The sequence below is a fragment of the Falco punctatus genome, assembly GCF_963210335.1.
Source record: "Falco punctatus genome assembly, chromosome: 11".
NCBI classification, from domain to species: domain Eukaryota; kingdom Metazoa; phylum Chordata; class Aves; order Falconiformes; family Falconidae; genus Falco; species Falco punctatus.
The window spans coordinates 20,651,079-20,673,291 of NC_137591.1; the positions used below are offsets into that span (position 1 = coordinate 20,651,079).

Below are 22,213 nucleotides of genomic sequence, written 5' to 3' on the forward strand. Positions count from 1 at the left end.
TAATGGACTTGACAGAACAGGAGTGGGGGAGAGGGCGAGTAGTGAGAAAGAAACCTGTGTATTATAACCCGTTATTCCTCCTTTGGTAAAAAAATTATAGTCTTGATTAGAATCTTGATTCTCTACGAATGCCTTTATAGTTACTTGGGAATGCTGGATGTCCTGTGACTACCGCATATCCTAGGAAAAGCTCCAATTTTGTTGCTACATTTATGATGTACATGTGCTTAGCTACTTAAATAGATCTCCTGGCATCGTCCTGTATTTAAAAGAAGCCACGCTACCAGATGCGATGCCTTCAGGACAGTAAGTTAATCAGGCCAGAAAACACAGCAACAAAAGACCTGAAGAAGCTGACCAGTTCAGTCGCAGGTGACTGCCTCTCACCCTCAGGGTTCATGGTAGGTAGGATAAGAAGTACACGGTAACAGCCTAGGAGAAGATAGCTACTCTTCCTTGCATCTGCTGAGAATGTCAAATGTTACCTGCAGATGATCTGATTTTGATGGTTCTTTTTGCCATGCTCAAGGGCATGCTGCCTGCCAGCCAGCTTCTCGGAAGAGGTACAAGTGGTACATGCAGAGACTTGCCAGACTTTGCCCCTAATGTTCACAAAACAGCTTGTTCTTCCTGTGAGTCCTTTCTAGCTCACATAAGGTAAGAAACTACCAGAAGACCAAAAGCTTTAAAGTCGTTTCAGGCAAATATTTTCTAAGCAGTACAACTACCTGTTCCTGTTCTATTGTGAGTGTGAAAAATCATCAGCAATGAAGAGGAAAAAACCAAAGCACGAAGAGAAAACTACTAGTGGAGATACTGGGCTTGAGCCTGCCAGGGATTCTCATCAAGCAAGCCCAAAGTGTCAGCAAAACAGTGTTGGTGGAGCAAGGCTACTAAATGAAATGACACTTCAAAACGTTAGCATGACAGTGTACATACGTGTGCACACACATGTGTGTGTGTGCATGTGGGGAAGGGATGCAAAAGGAAGACAAGTCAAAGGCAGAAGAGAGGGGCAAAGAGCATACTACATTCTGCACTGTAGGCAATTAATGGAATAATGTACACATGAATTAACTCATTAGTGATTCCTGGAGTGAATCTTGGAGATCATGAAACACCACCTGACAAGTCTCTACAAGAAAAATCTGTTTAGTAAATGAAAAAAAAAAAAACCCAACCACGGACAATCACAAGTTGGTTTCAACATTTATTTTTAATTCAGTGCACAATTCATAAATCAAGAAACAAAAGTCAGGGTTTTTAATCAAAGCTTTTGCTGATCACGATATAGGGTATAAGGAATTGAACTGATAGATCATTTATCATTATTATGAAACTAAAGGCTTTATATTTGTAAGTGGAGTAAAGCAGACAGCAATGCATTCTTATTAGAAAGTTCCTGCTGTGAATGAAAAATGGATTAAAGCTGATATATTGTTTAGCAAGACAAACAAATCTGTATTTTTTCTTTGGTTGTGAAACTAGTATAACCATACATAACCAATAAGTATGAAGAATTGGCACTGGGGGAAATCATCTTGCCAGTATGCTCTATGTGTCTGTGTTTGGCAAATGCAGTCTGCAGGGTGCGTATTCCATTTGCACGCAATCAGATCTCTGACCTGTAACGTGTACATTCTGGAACATTAATTGGCACAATTAAAAAGTTATTTAGAGGATGAGCTTGGAGCAAAAAATGTTGTCACATCTCAGAATCCTGAGATGCAACCTGGGCTTCATAATAAGCTGGTCTAACTGTTTTTAGAGAGTTGTTGTGAGTGTTCACTGGGGAAAAAAAAAAGTAACGATCAAGCTACCCATGCAATACACAAATCTGAAGAGTCCAGCATGTGTCAGTGCACAGCAAATTTATTCTGTAAAGTGACTAGTGTGAGAAAGAATTAGAAAGGATTATAAAAATACACTACCATATGCTGTAGTAGTTGAAAGTGATTAATCCAGTTCCTAAACCCTATTCTAAACTCCCTTTCATTTCTTCTCATAGAAAAATAGAAGCCACATTGCTTTGTTTGAAAGCTGTGTAGTTAATTACATCTTCTAAGAAACTCTTTTAAAACTAAATGTAATGTTTAATTACAAAATGCCTCCTTCCAAACAGTTAGCTTGTACATTGATTTTTAGTTCATTAAAAATGCTTTCTTAATTATATTTACAGCCAGAAAATACATAGAGATTAAAGAGCCTATAGAGATATTTTGAAATTACAGCATGAATTTTAAGGAGAAAGTTACACTTCAAATAGTGGACATATGACAGCGATGACTGACTAATTGCTGCCCTTCTGTAATTCCAAAACTTACTTAATTGTTGTAGAAATAATAATTGGAAAACACAGTGTTCATTGTAATAGATATCAATATTACTTTTTTTTTTTTTTTTTTTTTTTTGTAAGAGTAGATTTTCAAGGACTAATTAGAAAGCAAATCAATTGTATCAAACAAGTGTATAGTTCACATTAGCTGTCGGATGGATCACCTCAGCACACGGGGTTCATGGCTAAGGGCAGCCCGCGCTTTGGTTCGTAGGGTGTTGTCCTGGAAACCATGCGGATGCAGTCGATAACAGGGCAGACGCTGAGACACAGGGTGCAGCCTGTACAGCTGTCAGTAACCGTGGGCAGGTGGGTTTCGGGATCAAACTGGATAGCCTGCGAACAGGAATAAACATTATTGATGTCACTCACGGAAAAGGTCAAAATTGCTCCCATTTTAGTGCCTGCATTTCCTGTGCTACAGCACTTGGAGACATCTTGGTGTGATTCTGCACTGCAGCTATAGCAACTGTTCAACTGGCAGGGAACAAAACAACCCCCCTCCTAACACTTTAAAATTAGAAATATGGGCCAAATTATACCTTGTCAAAAGCTCAAGGGTCACAGGGGCTGGTGACAAAAGGAGGAGTTTGGCCCATGATGTTTAAACTCCCAGAGGGATTTCTATGTTGCGTGAAGGAAATATTTCATAAGGGACCAATTTGCTGGTGTTACTGGTTCAGAGGAGGCATCAGACCATGCCTGTACGGCTTCAGCACAACGCTGGCCACAATGTGTTCTTTTGGCTTTTATTTTCAGCACAGCCTAAACAATCTAATTTAATAAATACTAGAGAAAAACACAGCATGCTGTGCCTCGTACGATTATTTTCCTTTGCAAATCTTTGAAAGGGATATCTGAGTTCCGGGCAGGCAGAGCTTGCTTTAGTTCTCACATTTCCATGCAGTGACTCCTCATTAGCAATTAGGGTGATAAGTGTATTTGAATGTGAAATAACAGTTGCAGTCTCTATGAAATAAACTCTTGGTATAATGGGAATGACAATTAAAAGCAAAAAACAGAAGCCTCACACAACTGCAAAAACTTCAATATCTAAGAAGCAAGCCTAGAAAAGTCCAAAAGAAAAAAACCCAACCCACTGAACATCTACTTTTAAGAGTATTAGGAAGGAAACATCAGGCCTGAAAGCTGAACTCTTGCTTCTGTGCAAGCAAGTGGTACCTTAGCCAATTTCCCTAACCACTGTCAGCAACTGGGGGGGCAGGGAGGGGGTGGGAGGTGGTACTGCAGGTTGGCTCCAAAGGGATCTGCAGCGTTTGGGCTTTCACTATTAGGAAAGCAGAGAAGTTGCTGTAGCAACCATTAAGGGCATGAATTAGGTACTAACTGTCCTGAATCCACAAGTTTTAGTGTAGCTTGAGCACAAAGAGAGCTTTGGTTTGTAAGTATTTAAGAACTCCTTCCTCTCTCCCTAACAACAATGCAGGTCTTGAAAGGGAGTTCAAAGAGTGAGAGGAAGTCAGGACTGCAGTGCTCAACTTTAAATTAAGTAAAGCTTTTCTGTTGGAGTCATACAAGTTGATGGCTCTGTAGAGCAGCTTGGATACTTCTGAAACAAAAGAGAAACAAAACAGATGCTATTTTGAAGGGTATGTGTGAATTCTTTGCAATTAATTTCTTTTGAGTTTCCTTAATTAAGAAAAAAAAAATGTTTGTCCTTCGAAAACCTCCTGGGGTTTTAAACTCTGGTTCTTTTGGTGCTGATTTTTTTCTCAGCTATAGAAAAGAAAGTTTTACTAAATAGAACAGTCTTTTGCTCTCAAAGGGCTATATGCTCCCTTCACCGGGAAATCTGATGGAAGGAGAAGAGGTGAAGACTTCAGTGTCAAGAAGAAATCTAGACAGTTAAAAGACTACTGTAGTAATCACCTAACCTGGTACAAATGCAGCATTAATTTTCTTGTATTAGTGGAAAAAACATGTCTTCCTTTGCTCTGACACACTTGTTTTAATTGCAGGAGTTGATTTAAATGGGAAGACTTTTTCTTTTAACTGTATATAGTTAAATTCATCAGACCAACTATTGATTAGACTGAATTACGGATAAACAAAGGCTCGTGGTGTTCAGAGGAAACTTGGTGCTCAGTTAAAGTATTTGTTTCTGACAAATTGTTCTTGGACTGGGATGAATGGAAAAATTCATGTAGAAATTATTGCTTACTGCACATTGGATTCCATGGAGCTTATGCTTGATTGTATTTTGGTTTTCTAAAAGAATACACTGCAGACCAGTCCATCAGCTCCAGTGGACATGGCAAGGAATGGCACGTAGAAATGCTGATACATTTCATACAACTTATGCTACCGTACTGAGCTGAAATCAGAGGGATACTTTGCTGCAAACAGGAGCACCAGCTCAAAATTGTGCTATTTTCTGTTCACAATGATTTCTGCAAACTTCAACCTGCTGCTCTAAACCCTGGCAGCTATCCTGGAGAAAGGATTTATACCTCAATCGAGATCAAAACAAAAACTCACCTGCCTGAAACCTGCATTAGTTCAAGTTCAGTTACGCTGATGGAACAAGGACTAGGTTTCTTAAAAAGCATTTGGCAATAAGACCAGGTTTTGTCTCCCCACATCCCCTTGGTGGGAAGGGATGCAGTCTTCCCTTTATTTCTCACGTACTTGAAAACCATCAAAGAACTACACTTACTGCCACCAGACTTGGTTTTCTTCCTCTTAAAAAGAATCCCCCTTCCCACTTGCAGTAGGGAGAGACTGGGAGAGTGACCTAGAGCGAGCCAGCGAGATGCTGTACACTCCGCAGAGCCCTCCAGAAGCAGCCGTGCTGGGTGGCGTTCCCACCGCTGTGCGAACAGCTCAGGCAGGGCTTGTGCGGCATAGCCTGCGAGCGTGCTGGGGTTCAACTCCAATATTTTAGACATCTGTTTTTACCACCTGCTCATTAACAGAAGGTGGATTCTTCCTCCCCAGCAGCAGAAAGATAACTCATCCTGCCTTTCTGCTAATTACAGCTGTGCTCTTACCTGGTAGCCAGAATCATTACAGGTCATGTAACATTTGCCACAGTTGATACACATTTCCTCGTCAATCAGAGCCACAACTTGCTCTGCGTTGCAGAGCTCACCATATGTTCCAATATACTGCAGTGCTTTTCCAATTACATCCTAGGGAAAAAAAAAAAGAAAAAAGAAAGTATTGACTCATTTAGAAGATACCTAAGCAGTTTCTATAGCTGTGCAGGAGGACTCTCTATTACTTTAATATGGAAGATTTGGCCATGCATTGTGATGACGTTTAGGATTTTTCTTATAAATTTCCAAGTTGCTGACCTTCATACCTCCTGTAAAGAGGTACAAAGGACGTAGGCAGCACTAGAAGTATGTATTTGTATACAAACATGTTCTGCAAATAGGTTACACGTTTAGTACTTGATTTTGAACGTGCTGTTGTTTTGCCATTGTGCGAAACTTCAAGGAATAAAATGGAGTGCAAAACAGGAGCGACATTCTACAAACAATCAGATCATCCTTGGTAATTTCTCATTAGCACAGATTTAAGAACACACAGCAAGTAAAGAAAGAAGACTAACTGCCTTTCTTTCTTTAGCAAGATGTGCATATGACATGGTCATGAGTTTACTGCAAATATTGTACAGAAGCAAGCTGTGGGTCTAATCCTGCAAGTCTTGATTCAGTTCTGCTAACTTCACAGGGAGGGATTTGTGGCATCAGCCTTACATCTGTGCTGCAAAAGTAAAGGTGTATGGCAGGACAGCGTATGGGTACATACCACAAGGGGAAGACATGCCCTCTAAAATAAGTTGTGGGGGGCCTACCTGATGCAAACCATTTCCACTTTACATCAAGGGAAACTGCACAGTACAGTGGCAGTTCAGCTTCACTGAGTCAATGGTAGAGATGGGACAAGTCCCACGTCCTTTGGACTGCAGCTATCCCTTGGTTAAATTAATTTACCTTGTGGAAGTCTAGAACAGATGATGAATGTGATTGCATTTTAAAAGATTCTCTCTGTGGCACTGTACTGGCTGCCTGAGTATTGTGTGAGTTCGCTAAGCACACTTCAACAGTTCCCATGTTGCAAACCAAGCTCAGTTTTATGTGCAAGATTCTACATTGTTAAGATAAATCTGGCTTAGTAAGTGAGGGTTATGTGATGCAACAATACATTTTAATTTGCTTTAAAAATGGGTATAACTGTTAAGTATTAGAGAAAGCTCACTGAGTGATAGGACAGCAGAACTGGCTTCAAAGTCATTCTCCTGTAATAAACCAAGAAGTCATTATGATTTTGATTATGGACTTTGATTCAAGTCAATTGAAAAATGCTCAAGATCAAGCCAAATAGGAGACACAGACAAGTCTGACCAGAATTATAAGCTTCAAAGTGTTTACCTTTGGTCTTGCATTGCCAAGAAACATGATAAGGATTTTCTTTTTTGTTTCTCAATGTTTTTTGAAGAAGCAATACTTACCTTATTCCTATCAGTCAAAAGAAGTATTCTGAAATGATTAGCAACCATTTTAAGTGTGTAGGAGCATTCTATATTTAACCTGTATAATTTATAATCTCATACAATGCTCTATAGTTTTCAATTCTCATTGCAAAAGAACTGGATTACAGTAACTTAATTTTTTATTGCATATCTTTTTTTTGGCAGCCTTACTTTCAAACAAAGTAAGCATCCCTAATTATTTCTATGCCACATCAGAGCAATAGGGTAATATGGCTTTATCAATGTTAGCTCCAAAGGAAAGCTCTGCTGCATGAATTAAATGCAAAAATGGGTCCAACCTTGTCTTCCCAAGCCTGCTGAGAACTTGCAACAACAGCTCTACTTCCTGAATGAATGACTTCTGTTCATCTCAGTGAAGTTTTAACTTTGAGGCCTACCTGGCCTTCAGCACTTAATTACAATAGTATCTTTATGCAATTAGACAAATTTCTTTGTTCACGGGATGCAGTGGTAGGATCTATGTAGTTGATCTTAATGACTGTAGAGGTAGGAAATTCAACCATATCCTAAGCCCAGGAAGAAGGACAGGGAAATGGCACTGTTTTCTTGTTCCAAAACCACTCAAACATTTTCCCTCTGCCAAACCCCTAAGTTGCTGACATGTGAAATACCTTGGCTGCATTCATTCAATGCTAAAAGCCTTCCAGTTCTTCTCAGCAACATGTAGAGAACATTAATGCTTTTCCAGCATAAAACAGCTGTGGCACATTGCTAAAGGCAGCATGATGAGTGTGGACAGATGACTGTAAGTGAGCAAGTTATCACAGCTTAATGAGTTAGCACTCATCAATAGAGCTGTGCAAGCTGATTATGTGCATGGTCCAAATTCACTGCAAATTTGAAGAAAAATCTGTTTGCTTAAACCACTGTAAAAGGTCAATTAACTACTATGAAAGTGTTTCAGCTAATACTTTTTACTTTGATATTGCAAAGGACTAGACTTGAACACACAACCCTTTACTGTGCCTCACTGATGAGCTACAATAACTAACTCCAGCCAATGTGATCTCTTAGGAACTGTTCACAACCCTGTCTTTTCATTTCCACGTCTTACTCAGAAAAATTTATGGATTTACTAGGAATTGCTCAGCAGTTTTCAGGTTGCTACAGTTCTCAGGTTTCTGCAGTCTTCTGTATCAGTCAAAAAATTGCAGTTGTACAATTCAGCTCTTGCTTGTTTCAAGTCTCATGTAGACTTGTCTGTATCATAGCTGCGACAGGTTTCAAAATACATGTGCCTTTGTGTGATCTACTGCCCCCAGCAATACTAAGTATCCTATAATCCTCTCTCTTGTGTTATATAGCCCCTTAAACATTCCACTGTATGTCACAAATGCATGTGTCGTCTGCAAGTACTGGTCTGCGTACTGAAGAATTTGAAGAAATGACCTGTACAACATACAATGAAGTAGCTTTCCACTGCCTGCTCATGTTGTAGAAGTATCAACGTGGGGAGATTCCTGACAGTGAAGGGCTTTATAACCTAACAAAAGCAGACATTTAAACAGCATAGGTAATTAATAATTTTCTCAGGGAGGTTCTGGATTCATAATTGTATTCTTTAAATATCATCTGGATGTTAAGAAACCCACAAAGCTCAAGCAGACTGCAGAAATGAGCTACTTAAATAATCATGGGATGGAGGGCCCTGCTTATGAGAGAAGAAAAAAAGAGCTTAACAAGATGTTTAGCCTAGGAAGATGAAGGCAGAGCCGGAATGTGATGTCTCTTTATATATACATCAGGGAGGGAAAAGAGCTATTTAAGTTAAATGACAATGTTGGCACAAGAACACATGATTATAAGCCAGCCATGAATAAATTTAAAGCTGGAAATTACAAAAGGCTTTTTAAATGGGAAAGGAGCAAGGTGGTTAATGGCCTTCCAGAGAAGCAGCTGGGGGTAGACAGTCCAAGGTTTAGGATAGCATTAGCTCAGGAAACTGTTGCTTAGAAGAACATGATCAAAATAGATTTTTCCAGCTACAAACTTACAAAAAGAATAACAAAAACAATGCTTATGGCATGGTGATTTCTGAATTTGTAACCAAGTCGCACTTCTCACAGCTCACAAAATACACTTTTGGGGAGCTAGAATTCCAAATAGGGAAGATTTGCCAACACCACCAAGCTGAGTGGTGCGGTCGACACGCTGGAGGGCAGGGATGCCACCCAGAGGGACTCTGGCAGCCTCGAGAGGTGGGTCTGTGCGAACCTCCTGATGTTCAACAAGGCCAAGCGCAGGGTCCTGCACCTGGGTCGGGGCAACCCCCGGTGTCCATACAGGCTGGGCAGGGAATGGGCTGAGAGCAGCCCTGAGGAGAAGGGCTTGGAGGTGCCGGTGGACAAAAAGCTCAACGTGGCCCAACAACGTGCGCTTGCAGCCCAGAAAGCCACCCGTGTCCTGGGCTGCACGGAAAGCAGCGCGGCCGGCAGGTCGGAGGAGGCGACTGTCCCCCTGCCCGGCCCTTGTGAGCCCCCCGCAGCGCTGCGTCCAGCCCTGGGACCCAGCACGAGAAGGACACGGGCCTGTGGGGGCGAGTCCAGAGGAGGCCACAAAGGTGGTCGAGGGGCTGAGAGAGCTGGGGTGGGTCAGCCTGGAGAAGAGAGGGCTCAGGGGAGACCTTGCAGCTGCCCCCCGGTACCTAATGGGGGCCTGTGAGAAAGGTGGGGACAGACTTTTTAGTAGGTCCCCTATTTAGATTAGGTTATTAGGTTTACAATTTAGATTAGATGTAAGGAAGAAATTCTTCACTACGAGGGTGGCGAGGCACTGGCACAGGCTGCCCAGAGAAGCTGTGATGCCCCATCCCTGGCAGTGCTCAAGGCCAGGCTGGATGGGTTTGAGCAACCTGGTCTAGGGGAAGGTGTCCCTGTCCATGGCAGGGGGGATGGACCTGGAAGATCTTTAAGGTCCCTTCCAACCCAAACTGTTCTATGATTCTATGATGACATTTTTGAGGCCTGCAAGTGATTCCAAAAGACTGTGTCAATGATTTACTGCTCATTTACACTCATGGGTGTTCTGTTTTTTAATCACTTCTTTCTCTCAAACAAAAACTGTCTGTTTATTAATTTGGAAACTTTCAAGACTCTATTGCCTAAAAAAGAGATGGTACTTGAAAGATGTTTTGCAGGTGCACTCTTTTACAGCATCTCAAGCTATCTCAGAGCTTCTTGTTTCCATCAAGTCATAAACGTCTGGAACAAAATAAACAGTGCAGCAAGAAATCATCAACTTTCACTGTTTAAAGTGGTTTCACTCCAAAAAGCAACTGTCTAAACTGGCACTGTGGGATTCCACACTTGGTATATCTCAATAGCCTCCGGATCAAATTTGCACTGTTTACAGTATAATGTTTTTTGCCAACTGCCAGATCTGCAGACAGAAGCCAGGTTCTGAAAGTCAAGATGTGCTCTTTGTGGCTTACACATTACCAGCAGCAATAAAAAAACCACAAGCTGGAAGGTAAATTTTGTCCTAAGTTACACTTTTGTAATCTCAGGGACCTAGAGTGCTCCTTTTGATTACTGCTGTGCTGTCTCACTCTTCTCAAAAAAAATGTATTGAATGAACTGGGAGAGGAATTTAGTCCTGCAACTGGAACTGGCAGGGAATTCAGTTGCTATGGAGAGAATCAGAGCAGAATCCATTAGTTTTATGATACTAATGAGTACAGGAAAAAAAATCATTTTGTCACTAAGCTAGGCAGATGTAGTTTTGAGTATACACAAGGAACAAATCTGTTCAGTAGGATATAATTTTTACAATGCTATTTTTATTACTATAGCTGCATTTTTAATATTAATATATCAAGCATTTTATGATGATTAGCTTTTCATTAGCCATCATATTAGTAAACCTGTATTTGTAAATATAATTTATGGTTCAGGTATGGCTCCTTGTAGACCTGCTGTGTCCATCTTCATGCAGACCTCACTGTAAAAGACCACACTGTGCTCTAGAGATGATGAATATCACAGGCCTCTCATTAGATAATGATCTAAGAAAGCCATATACAGTGCAGGTACTGCATCTGATATAGCAAGTTCAAAGGGAAAACACATGCTTTTCCTCTTATTGCACTGTTTGAGTTACCATAAAACACTTCGCATGCCACACTGCGTTCAGGAAAAAGGTTCACTGACTAGGAACTTTATGCACTTGAAGCTGACAGCAACAGCACGGTAATCTTTAGCTCACCAGAAGCAGAGGTTTGCCTGTTGTGAATAGCAGTCTGTGCTAAGGACGGGCCTCAGCCTCAGGCTTCAGGTCTCCAGGGGATCACTGACCATGATACAAATGCTTAAGTTGATTCACCAACAAGTAATATAAAAAACTCCTAAAAAAGCATTTGACATTTATATAGCAAAAAACTGTACGCTTGATCCCAAGTACTCTATCTGTTCATTATATTTTGGGGATGTTTGGGCAGTTCTCAGGATTCAATAGGTTGTGAAAGAACAAGAGGCTGTGCAGAATGGCCCGCGCTAGGTTCCAGAGAGCATGGAAAGGGGATGAAATGCTGTAAAGAAAGTAAATTGCTCTCTGAACCAGTGTTCTTATCTTCATTAGGGAGATACCTGCCTTCCACCTGTTCTTTTTCAGTAATAAAGTTGAGGTACTGTCAGAGAGAAGGTATGGAAATAAGGAATGTTTGAAAAAAAAAATTATGGATTAAGGAAGAGAGTCACTAGAATCTGAGGGTACATGACCAAATTAAATTTACAGTAAAGTGGCTAACAAAAGGTATGTAATTTCATTAAAACTAACTTTAAATGAAAGATTACAGATGCTTTGCCAATAGTTAAAAAGGTTATCAAACGTGCTCTGGGATTTAGGGACCTCTAAGCCTTGTTTCAGTAAAGCAAGTAAAACTGTTTCAGTACTAGCTAAAGAGGGACTTAGAAAATAACTCAAATGAACCTTTACTACATAATTCAGTACGGCTTCTGTAATGAAAATTATGCCTTGTGAATCTACCACAATTCTTTATGAAGACTCTGAGGCAATAAATAAATTAAAAAAAAGACTGATACATTTTGTGTTTCACTAGGTCTCTCACACAGACCTCTGACACAACAGAGTTTTGAAATTAAGTAGCCATGAAGTGGGATTGCAAGTTGGCTAAACAAAGGAAAAATAAAGAGCTGGAATACCACGATCAATCCTCATAAAAGGCCAAATATGAACAGAGAAAAGGGTCTCAGTTTTCTGGTTTAGATATGATGCTGTTTAATGTGTTTGGTTGTGTTTCAGGAAAAGGTTTGAACCAGAAGACTACAGAGTTGATACAGATTTTAGTTAGAGTAAATTAAAGAAAGCCCGAGAAACTTCATAGGTATTTTACAAAACTAATGAACAGGTACTATCACAGTGAAAAAATGCAGTTTGACAAACAGCCTGTCAAAGGAGGTAACTTTCACTGTTCTTGCCAACAGAGGCATTCCAGATAAAAGAAAGCTGCAAGAGAAAACACCCTGGACAGCTCACAAAACCCTCTTGATGTGATGTCCTGACAAGAGACAAGCAAACTAGCAGCACGTCAAGATAGAAAATAGCACCATAATTGCTGTAATGCTGTTGTTATATTAATGCTCTGGAATATTCAGTCCTTCCAGTTTTACATACGGTAGCACAGTGCCCTTCCTCTTACGGGCTGCTAGCCTTGCAGAAGAATCTAGATAGATCGGAGCACTGGGCAATGATTAATGGGATGAAATTCAACAAGTCCAAAGGCAGGATTCTGCACCGAGAATGGAGTAACACTGGCCACACGTATGAAGTGGGAGAGGAGTGGCTGGGGAGCAGCCCTGCAGAATGGGGTGCTGGCCAACACAGGCTCAGCAGGAGCCAGCAGTGCACCCTGGCAGCCAAGAGGGCAAACCCCATCCTGGGGTGCTTCAAACCCAGCACAACGAGCCGGTCAGAAGAGGTGATTGTCCTGCTGTGTGCAGCGTTGGAGCAGCCTCACCTTGAGGTGTGCAGTTCTGAGCCCCACAATTTAAGGATGTGAAGGTCCTTGAATGTGTCCAGAGGAGGGCAACAAGGCTGGTGAAAGGGCTGGAAGGAATATCCTATCAGGAGCAGATAATGAGTCTGGGATCATCTGGTTTGGAGAAAAGGAGGCTGAGGGACAACCTCATTGCTCTCTGCAGCTTCCTGAGGAGGGGAAGTGGGGATGGAGGTGCCGATCTCTTCTCCCCAGTATTCAGTGACGGGGTGTGTGGGAACAGTTCAAAGCTGTGCCAGGGGAGGTTTAGAGTGGACATTAGGAAACATTTCTTTACCAAGAAGGTGGTAAAAAATAGGAACAGGCTGCCTAGAGAGGTGGCTGATGCCACAAGCCTGTCAGTGTCTAATAAACATTTAGACGATGTCTTTAATATACTTTCACATGCTTTAACTTTCGGTCAGCCCTGAAATGGTCAGGCAGTTGGATTAGATGGTCATTTGTAGGTCCCTTCCAACTGAAATTAAATTATATTCTAATCTATTCTACTCTACTACTCTACTCTACTCTGCTCTACTCTACTCTATTCCCGAACCCCTTGAGGCAGTCCTCCTACAGTCAGAGCAGGGAAGGAAAGAGAAGGTTTGGACTCTAGAGTTTCTCCCCATATCTGAAGATTAACTTAAATTTGCTTAAACTGTCACATGTAATGAGAATATTCTCTGAGGTACTGTGATAGAGAAGGGATCATTATGGGCTACTGCAGGAGAGATTATTGCTGTGATTTCATGTTGGAGCAAATGCTTGGGGGAAGCTGGCTTCCCATAAATTATGGGAGACGTATGCAGAGTTCCACCCAAAATATGCAACAGCTCCACATTTATGATGAAGATTACAATATGGTCTTTTCCAGGCAAGCAAGCACAAACTAAAACTACTTGTATTGAACCATCCAGATAAAAACCAGGAAGGATCCAAACGGCACACCGTTATGGCATAACAGTGCTATGCCTAGATAAATACACTTGATCTCTCAAGAGGATTTTCTAGATTAAGCACAGCACTGGACTAAACGTGGCTAGGTGCCTCCCAAGGTGCTGGCTCAGCCGGCTGCTTACAGCATCGGCATAAAAAGACTTGCATACATGTATGTGCGGAAGACCATGTAAACATATCTGTACACACAAGGGTGACAAGTAGTTCAAACACAAGGAACGTAAGCTTGAGGGAGATCCTCAAACTTAATATGGATGTTTTTCCAACAGGTGAGACAACATGTCATGCCCTAGCTGCGCTGACAAGCAGAGCTATGTCAGAGTGTTTAAACTACCAAACAGGGCAATCTCTACAGCAAGACTTGTGGGGTAAAGAAGGATAAAATAAAATAAGCAGATAAATGGTGACTAAATATTATGGTATAGGCCCTGAAGGACAAAGAACTAAATTATTAGGAAAAAAACCCACAGGAATGTATAAGGAAAGGAATTAAAGTAACAAGGAGGTAACCTGAGATAGGCAAATACATTTGTGGGAGCTGTACAGAATTGCAACTGAAAAGAAAAGATCCAGGGCACATATCTACATGCAGCAGAAATTCTGATATTACAGACAAGTGAGAAAAGAAGAAAAAACTCTGCTGAATATCAAAGTATGCAGTTTCAGTTAATATTGAAAAATAGAGAAAATAAAGAGAAAAGCCATGGGAAAAGCCATCCAAAAATTAAATTAGATTCTGGATAATCACAGAGGGTTTTTTAATCTGCACAAAAAAGCATTTTGGCAGCATGTGCAATTTAAACAAATGTTGGAATTTACATATCACCAACCCAACAGCCAATTAGACAGATGAGGGAGTTCTGGGCAGGCACCAGGAAATTTGCAGCAACCCTCCAAAAATACAACCAGCCAAAGCAGGAGCTATAGCTCTTTCAAGGACAGCTATCTCTCAGGTCTGATCAGCTTTCAAACATACCTCTTCAGTGCTCCAGAGAACTAGAGTTACGCTGGGACTGGCTCTAAGAGCTGACCATTCCCACCCCCTGATATCCTAGTCTGAACTAACGGAACATAGTCTCTCCTTTGTCTAGACGATCAGCCAAGAGAGAACTGCATGGAGATAGTCTGGGATTTGTAATTCTAAATGTGAATGCTTCTTGGACAGTTACAAATAAATCACTCATGTCCAAGCTCCTCTGCTTCTCTCCATGGAAAGCTCCTGATCAGGGAAGGGTATCAGATAAGTCACCTTTTTTCATTAAGCTTCACTCAGCTTCCTTAATGAATACCCTGAACCTTCCTGGCAGACTTTATCCACAACATAATAATAGATGGATCTATTAATAATAAACTTTATTAAAATCTCTCCTTGTAGTAGGAAGTTCCCTACTTCAAGCAAAGCTCCGGTATTTTCCTAATTCTTAGTGGGCATCTGTGGTGGGTTGACCCTGACTGGACACCAGGTGTCCACCAAAACCACTCAGTCACTCCCACTCCTCAGCTGGACTCTCAGCTGGAGAGAAAATATAACAAAAGGCTCCTGGGTTGAGATACGGACAGAGAGATCACTCACCAGTTACCGTCTTGGGCAAAACAGACTCAGCTTGGGGAAATTAGTTTAATTTATTAGCAATCAAATCAGAGTAGGATAATGAGAAATAGAAACTAAGCCTTAAGAAACACCTTCTCTCATCCCTCCCCTCTTCCTCGGCTTAACATTAATTCCGAGTTCTCTACCTGCTGCAGTGCCACAGGGGGTGGGGAATGGGCAGTCAGTTCATTTTCTGCTGCTCCTTTCTCTTCAGCTGGAGGACTCCTCACACTCTTGCCCTGCTCCAGCGCAGGGTCCTTCCCACGGGAGCAGTCCTCCATGAACTTCTCCAACGTGAGTCCCTTCCACGGGCTGCAGTTCTTCACTAACTGCTCCAGCATGGGCCCTTCCACAGGGTGCAGTCCTTCAGGAACAGACTGCCCCAGCGTGGGTCCTTGTGACTTGGTCACAAGCCCTGCCAGCAAACCTGCTCCAGCCTGGGCTCCTCTCTCCGTGGCTCCCCAGCTCCTGCCAGGACCCTGCTCCGGTGTGGGCATCCCATGGGTCACAGCCTCCTTTGGGCATCTGTCTGCTCTGGCACGGGGTCCTCCACGGGCCACAGGTGGGGATCTGCTCCACCGTTAACCTGCACAGGCTGCAGGGGCACAGCGGGCCTCACCGTGGGCTTCACCATGGGCTGCCGGGGAATCTGCTCCAGCACCTGGAGCGCCTCCTCACCCTCCTGCTTCACTGGCCTTGGTGTCTGCAGAGCTGTTGCTTTCACATGGTCTCACTCCTTTCTCTGGCTGCAGTTGCTGCTGCCCAGCAACTTTTCCCCCTCCTTAAATATGTTACCCCAGAAGTGTTACCAGTGTTGGTGATGGGCTCGGCCTTGGCCAGCGGTGGGTCTGTCTTGGAACTGTCTGGCATTGACTCTATGGGACATGGGGGAAGCTTCTAGCAGCTTCTCACAGAAGCCACCCCTGTAGCGCCCACTACCAAAACCTTGCCATGCAAACCCAATACAACCTCTGTCACTACTGTTTTTCTCATTATGGTTAAAACATTCCCTTCTAAAGAGATGGTCAGACTGAAAGACTGTCAAGAATCAGCTTTGGTCATTCCTACCTCCTACTTGCTTCAGTCTTTTCCAGTCTTGTTTAAATGAAAGTGAGAAAGATGGTAACCTGATTTTTCTAGCTCAGTAGCTCCTCACAGACACCACACAAAAGTATTCAATGTGTTTATAAACAAAAGTTTTTGTTTGGGGGAATTAATTTTCCCCTTCCCTGCAGTAGGGTGTCTTTTCTTCCTGTTAATCTATCTCCTACTACTTGGTTCTTTTATGCTTTTGTACTTGGTGGTATGCTTGATAAATTATTGACCTCAACATTTTATTTATGTTTTTTTTCAAATCTTTATGTCTGTTCTTCCCTCTTGCTAAACTTTTTCCTTCATTCAGTTTATTTGCTTTTGGATGGTATCAATTTTTTGGCTTTCTGCTGTTTTCAGAAGCAAGCTATCTCATTGAAAATGCAGTTATTGGCTGTTGCTTCTGCTTTCTCTTTTTCCCTACATCAATACTCTCCCTGCAAAGAGAACAGAACCATAAAACCTCTGAGGTCAAGTAGGCTTTGAAAATGCTCATCATAGTGGGAAAGAAAAAAGAGTAGATTGCTTTCTTTGGAACTTTGTTGTATACATAAAGAAGGGAACCTCAGCAAAAGAGGAGGGGAGCGATTTTCAATAGCATGACACAAACCAAAATAAGTAGTCCAAAAAACTGAAAGAGGTCTACAGAAGTAGCAAACTATTTACGTTAAACAGGAAGATGAGTCAAAATTTCTCCTTGGATGGTTTTGCAGTTCTACCAGTTAGCTGGGACATTGCATGTGTTGGTAAACTGCAAAATTCCCTTGGGAATTATGTGCCATTTTGACCCACTGCTCTGTAAGGAGACAGTGGGTTGTTTTGACATTGATAACGTGCAGCTGTGATCCTGCAGCAAAGAGGTAAATAACTTTGAGGGAGCATGAAAAGAAACCTGGATGAGACAGAAACAAAGGAGGAACGTGATCTCACCTCTATAAGATAAGGGAACAGCGTGAACAGCAGAGTAGCCTGTAGTGAACAGCGGCTGGGCGCGTGGACAGCAGAGTTTGACCAGTAATAAAGCTTTTAGCAGCGCATGTACAGAGTATGAACTTATAAAAGCTGTAACTAACTAACAATAAAAGTCTTTGCTTCACAATCCTTGCAAAGTCCGTGCCTCGTACGCCACGCTGCTCATATTGTTTTTTATGTTTGGCCTTATTTTTGCAAGAATTCTTACAGGTCTGATCATACAGTGCAAGTCTCCTATCTGTATATGTCTGATTTTCTGACAGATATGAGGAAGACTATCAACAAGCTCAACAGATACAATTTTCATGGTGCTTTGTAAAAGGGCCTATATGAGAATCCCGATCTTTAAAAATAAACAATTTGCCTGCTTCTTTTTCCTATTCAGACTTGAAGTTTTAGTAAGGTCTAAAGCGAACACCTAGAATAATTAGCTTATGAAGTTTCGTTTTATTGACATTTATTGGCTACCTAAGGGAACAGAAAAGCTCCAATGTATGGATTATGCAGTAGATGGGGTCATAGGTTTTATTTTCACCTTGACATTTACTCATTGTAGACAGTGGATCAGCTACTTAAACACTCTCCAGCTTTAAAAGTTCAGTCTGAAAACCTTCTGAAACGGCTTTTGTATGTACTGAACACCAACCTTTTCCATTGATCCTACATGAGAGATGGAGGTATGTAGCACATCACAAGTAATCCAAGGTATCATGCAAAACTGAGCTCATAGTGTAGCAATCAAACTGAAAGAAATTGTTAACAGTTCTACTTCATTCTTCAAGGAATTACCCATGCCTTGTTCTACAATTACCGTTCCATTGCCTTCATTTTGAAAAATGACATTAGGGAAATACCTATACATGTACATCACAAACCATTTCCCATTGATTTTGGTTAAAAGCTAGAAAGTCTGCATAAATAGTTGCCTTTGATGCCCTCTAACAAGCTTAAAAGCAGTAATAACCAACTCAAACTGCTAGAAATGACTGTGCATGTCAACTGCCTGATGGCTGATCATTTCTTATGCGTAAGCATGTATTTTTGTTACCTTGATTGCTGGAATAGGCTTCTTCGGAATGAAATGCTTTTTTTCGGGAAGTACAGCAGCGATGCGCTGTTCCATCAGTTTAATCTTGTTCTCAGCTATTATCTTTTTGCGTTGGTCCAGGTAAGGCCCAAAACTAGGCAGTTTCTGCAAGAAAAATCGGGAAACATGATTACACTTAATAAGTGGGTGTAGCAAAAAGGTGAGTCCAATCCCAAGGGCGTGATCCTAAGTCCTTGCTGAGTGTGACTTAATTCTTATTCAGGAAGTTGAAATTGAAATCGGTGATGCTGTACCAGAGTGAGAAGTGAATAAAAATCAAATATGAACTTACTTGAAAATATATATTGAATATTAAAATATTAATATACTACAGCAGAAAAAGAGCTGAATTGCAGGTCAGCATCCAACAGTCTTATATTTCCCCATTGCATACTTGCTTATATATAAAAATGTATCATGTTAAATAATTCAAATGTACAGTATGTGGAAAGGTATCATAAAACTATTAGTTTACTTAGAAGGATTCTAACAGTTTAGATTATTTGTGCAGATATCTGAATATATCAATATATATTTTTAACGCTTACGAACTGGTATTTTGCATTCTGATGACAGAAGGCTGGCTTGACCTGTCAAAGTAAAGCTAACAAATACCAAATGAACTGAAACACATTCTAATCTTCCAGTTTAACTCCATATCCCACTTGCAGTCTTCACTGCAACATTTAATCCTTGGATCCAATTAAGCAGACTCTACAGGAAGATTTCACTGAATTGCAAAACTCATGTCTCACCCAAGAACGTGAAAGTTCTGGTTCAGATTTCATGGAACACCCAGCTTCCTGAAAGAAAAAGTCCCTTTGCTTACCTAGCAGAGATATGGACAACTGTAATGTGCCACAATCACAGATTTAGGTGAATGAAAAATGGTAGAAACCACAGATTTTGCTTGATGCAAAAGACCATGCCCTTCTTCCCCTGAAACTAGTTCCTTATTCTGCCGAAGTCTTTTATTCACCTAACTAAACCCTGTTCGGAAGCTACTGCAGTACTGCAGAAACTAGCAGGTAGTAACAGGGAATACATAGCCTCAGCAGCTGCTGGCATTAATTCATGCTAATAATACAACCTCAAAGAGCATATTGAGCAAGATACAGTACTGCTGTGGTTATCAATTTTTTAAGAGGGAATTTCAATGTGAATTTTAAAACCAGAATTATTTAAAAATTTAGAAATTATTATTTTTTTAAATGAAGTAAATCCAGAAGAGGTTACCCTGCTTTTCTACTAATCCTTAGAAGAAAAATTCCTCAGTGAGCTCTGTCAGTCATGATACCCAACCTTGGGACCTCAGGCTTCTTCTTAGGACAAATAAAAGCTTCCTTGGCTACTAGGTTTTCAGTACTCTGAGCATACAGCCAGAGAGGGCAAGGTCCTTGAAATGCTTCCCCGCTTCCGAGACTTGGTTTGTGGCCTCAACACATTTTCAAGTCAGAACAAGACCTGCGGTCTCTCGGTGCTCTCCAGAGGAGGTGTCCTCCTGCAGGCTGGGACCGAGTCGTACTCTGGGACACAGCCTCAGTCTAGGCAAATACAAGACCCGAACTATGTGGGACGGTGCAGACCCCATCTGCCCCAAATCTAGATGTAGCCCAAGTTTGCCCACTGGCAAAGGGCGCTTGCTTTGCCTGTTCAGTGGGAACTTTGTTACCAAATGTCATGGTCAAGGACTTCCTTACAGACATCAGACAAACTTTACTTTCTGTACAGTTACCATACATGATCTTGGAAAGGAAATGTTCTAGGATGTCTTAAAATAAGGCTGCAAATACTACTGCATACAGCAGTAAGGTACTGGCCTTACACACCAAAGTCAAATAAGACAGCAAAACTAGAATTATTTTAAACAAGAAAATGAGTAGAAGAAAGAATTTGTCTAATTTCAAGAATACAGAGAGATTAAATTATTTATAAGACTTTCAGAAAACCTAAAACTTAGCAAAAATTTTAAAAATACAGATTTTGATAAAAAGTGTTCTCATATGTCTGCTAGGCTGCATCAATTAGAAATACATTTTGGCTACAAATAAGTAGTAGCTGTGTCACCGAGAAACTATTTTCTTTCCATAATTTATGTGCTGATGCCAACAGCTTTGGGTTTGAGAGGGCAGGAGATCTGATGACAAAGCATTTTTGGACTCTTCCCTGTCTGGCTAGGAATTGAATTGCTGACTTTCAGAGTAGGCAGCAAAGCTAATTTTGCTGAGGTTTTAACTGAAGTAGCAGAGAGAGAAGACAGTTGTTCATGGCTTGACTGACTGAAGATCATCTTTGGGAAGAATAGCCAAATCTTTGCAGAATAAATCCTTTACCTTTCAGTTCTCTTGAGGTATGCCCAATCTCCTCATTTCTACAGACAGAAATACTGAGTATATTGAAATTAAATAGCTGATCTAAAGAACGGTGTGGAAAAAGAATTAATTTTTGTGTATAGATGAAAAGTGAATTGAAAAGGTAATTAATTAATTTTCTAAGCTGTGAGATGGAAGTATTTAGATTTTTACATCTAACATAGCTGCTAGCTCGAACGTACAGCAGACCTTCTGAAAACTGCAATGGCATCAGTACCATAATTCAGATTTTTGTAATGACATGCATACAGTTAAATTAAACTATATAATTTATATCTTTTAAAAATAAATGAAATTATGATTAATCTAGAAAACTAACATCCAACCTTAGTCCTTGCTGTTCATTTCTGGTTTTCCATCAAGAAAAAGATTAAATGGAATTTGAAATAATGAAGGAAACACCTAGGTCTTGGTCCAGGCTTGGGCATACACAATGAGCTTCCACTGACTTAGCAGAAGGTGACTGTCTGCCCATACAAATGGTCTGGTTATTTTGTGTTTGGAGTCCAGCAGTTCACAAGCAGCCAAGCCAAATTTCATCAAACAACACTGAAAACCAGCAATCTTTTCTATAACAATAAATAATACATGAAAATATAGCCTCAGGAGCTTAGGAAGGGCTTATTGATGGTTCCTCTTATGAGTAATGCACAGATAGGGAACGCTGATGAGACTGCTTATTGTTCAGAGTTATGGTTTCAAACGTTTTGGAGTCAAAGGCCATATGAAATGGCAAACAATATTTTAATGAAGTGAGTTACTGGATATAGAAAAAGTGGGAACATGTTGAAATAACTGCTGAAGAGATGGATATTTAAGAGAGTTTAAAATTAAATCAACTCTAATTGTTGTAGGGGATATCTTCCTAAGCACATGGGGAATTTAATACCACAATTCCCAATGAAAGCAACAAGCACAGAATTTGGTGAGGTTAACTCTTGTTCGCTTTTGAAATCTTCCTACAGTATGGTTTGTTTGGTGGGGTTTTTATTTATTTATTTATTATTTCCATATATTCCAATGTAACTAAACTCTCCACATGATATCTTTGATATCTTTGCCATATCAACATCTGCCTAAAAAAACCCAATATGAATATGTGTATAATAGCAAGTGTTTAGAACACTGCAACAAACAGTAATTAGGTAATCCTTGTCTACTTATATATCTGTATCAGTGATGTCTATAGCTGCATTATTTGTATCCATCTGTCTGTATATAGCCATAATTTAACATGCTTCTATTGGAGGGATAACACTGAGAACAGTGCCAAAATAAATATTTTAAGTGGTA

General features: G+C 40.8%; 1 protein-coding gene across 1 annotated transcript in view; it reads right to left on the bottom strand.

The window, feature by feature from the left end:
- Positions 1–1,197: 1,197 nt before the first annotated feature.
- DPYD (dihydropyrimidine dehydrogenase) overlaps positions 1,198–22,213 on the bottom strand; it is a 367,920-nt gene continuing 346,904 nt past the window's right edge. Inside the window, exons 21-23 of the mRNA XM_080407063.1 lie at positions 18,510–18,653; positions 5,347–5,487; positions 1,198–2,671 (exon numbers count right to left, since the gene is read on the bottom strand). Coding sequence (XP_080263189.1) covers positions 2,501–2,671; positions 5,347–5,487; positions 18,510–18,653 — 456 coding nt within the window. The 3' untranslated portion in view covers positions 1,198–2,500. The remainder of the gene's footprint in view (positions 2,672–5,346; positions 5,488–18,509; positions 18,654–22,213) is intronic.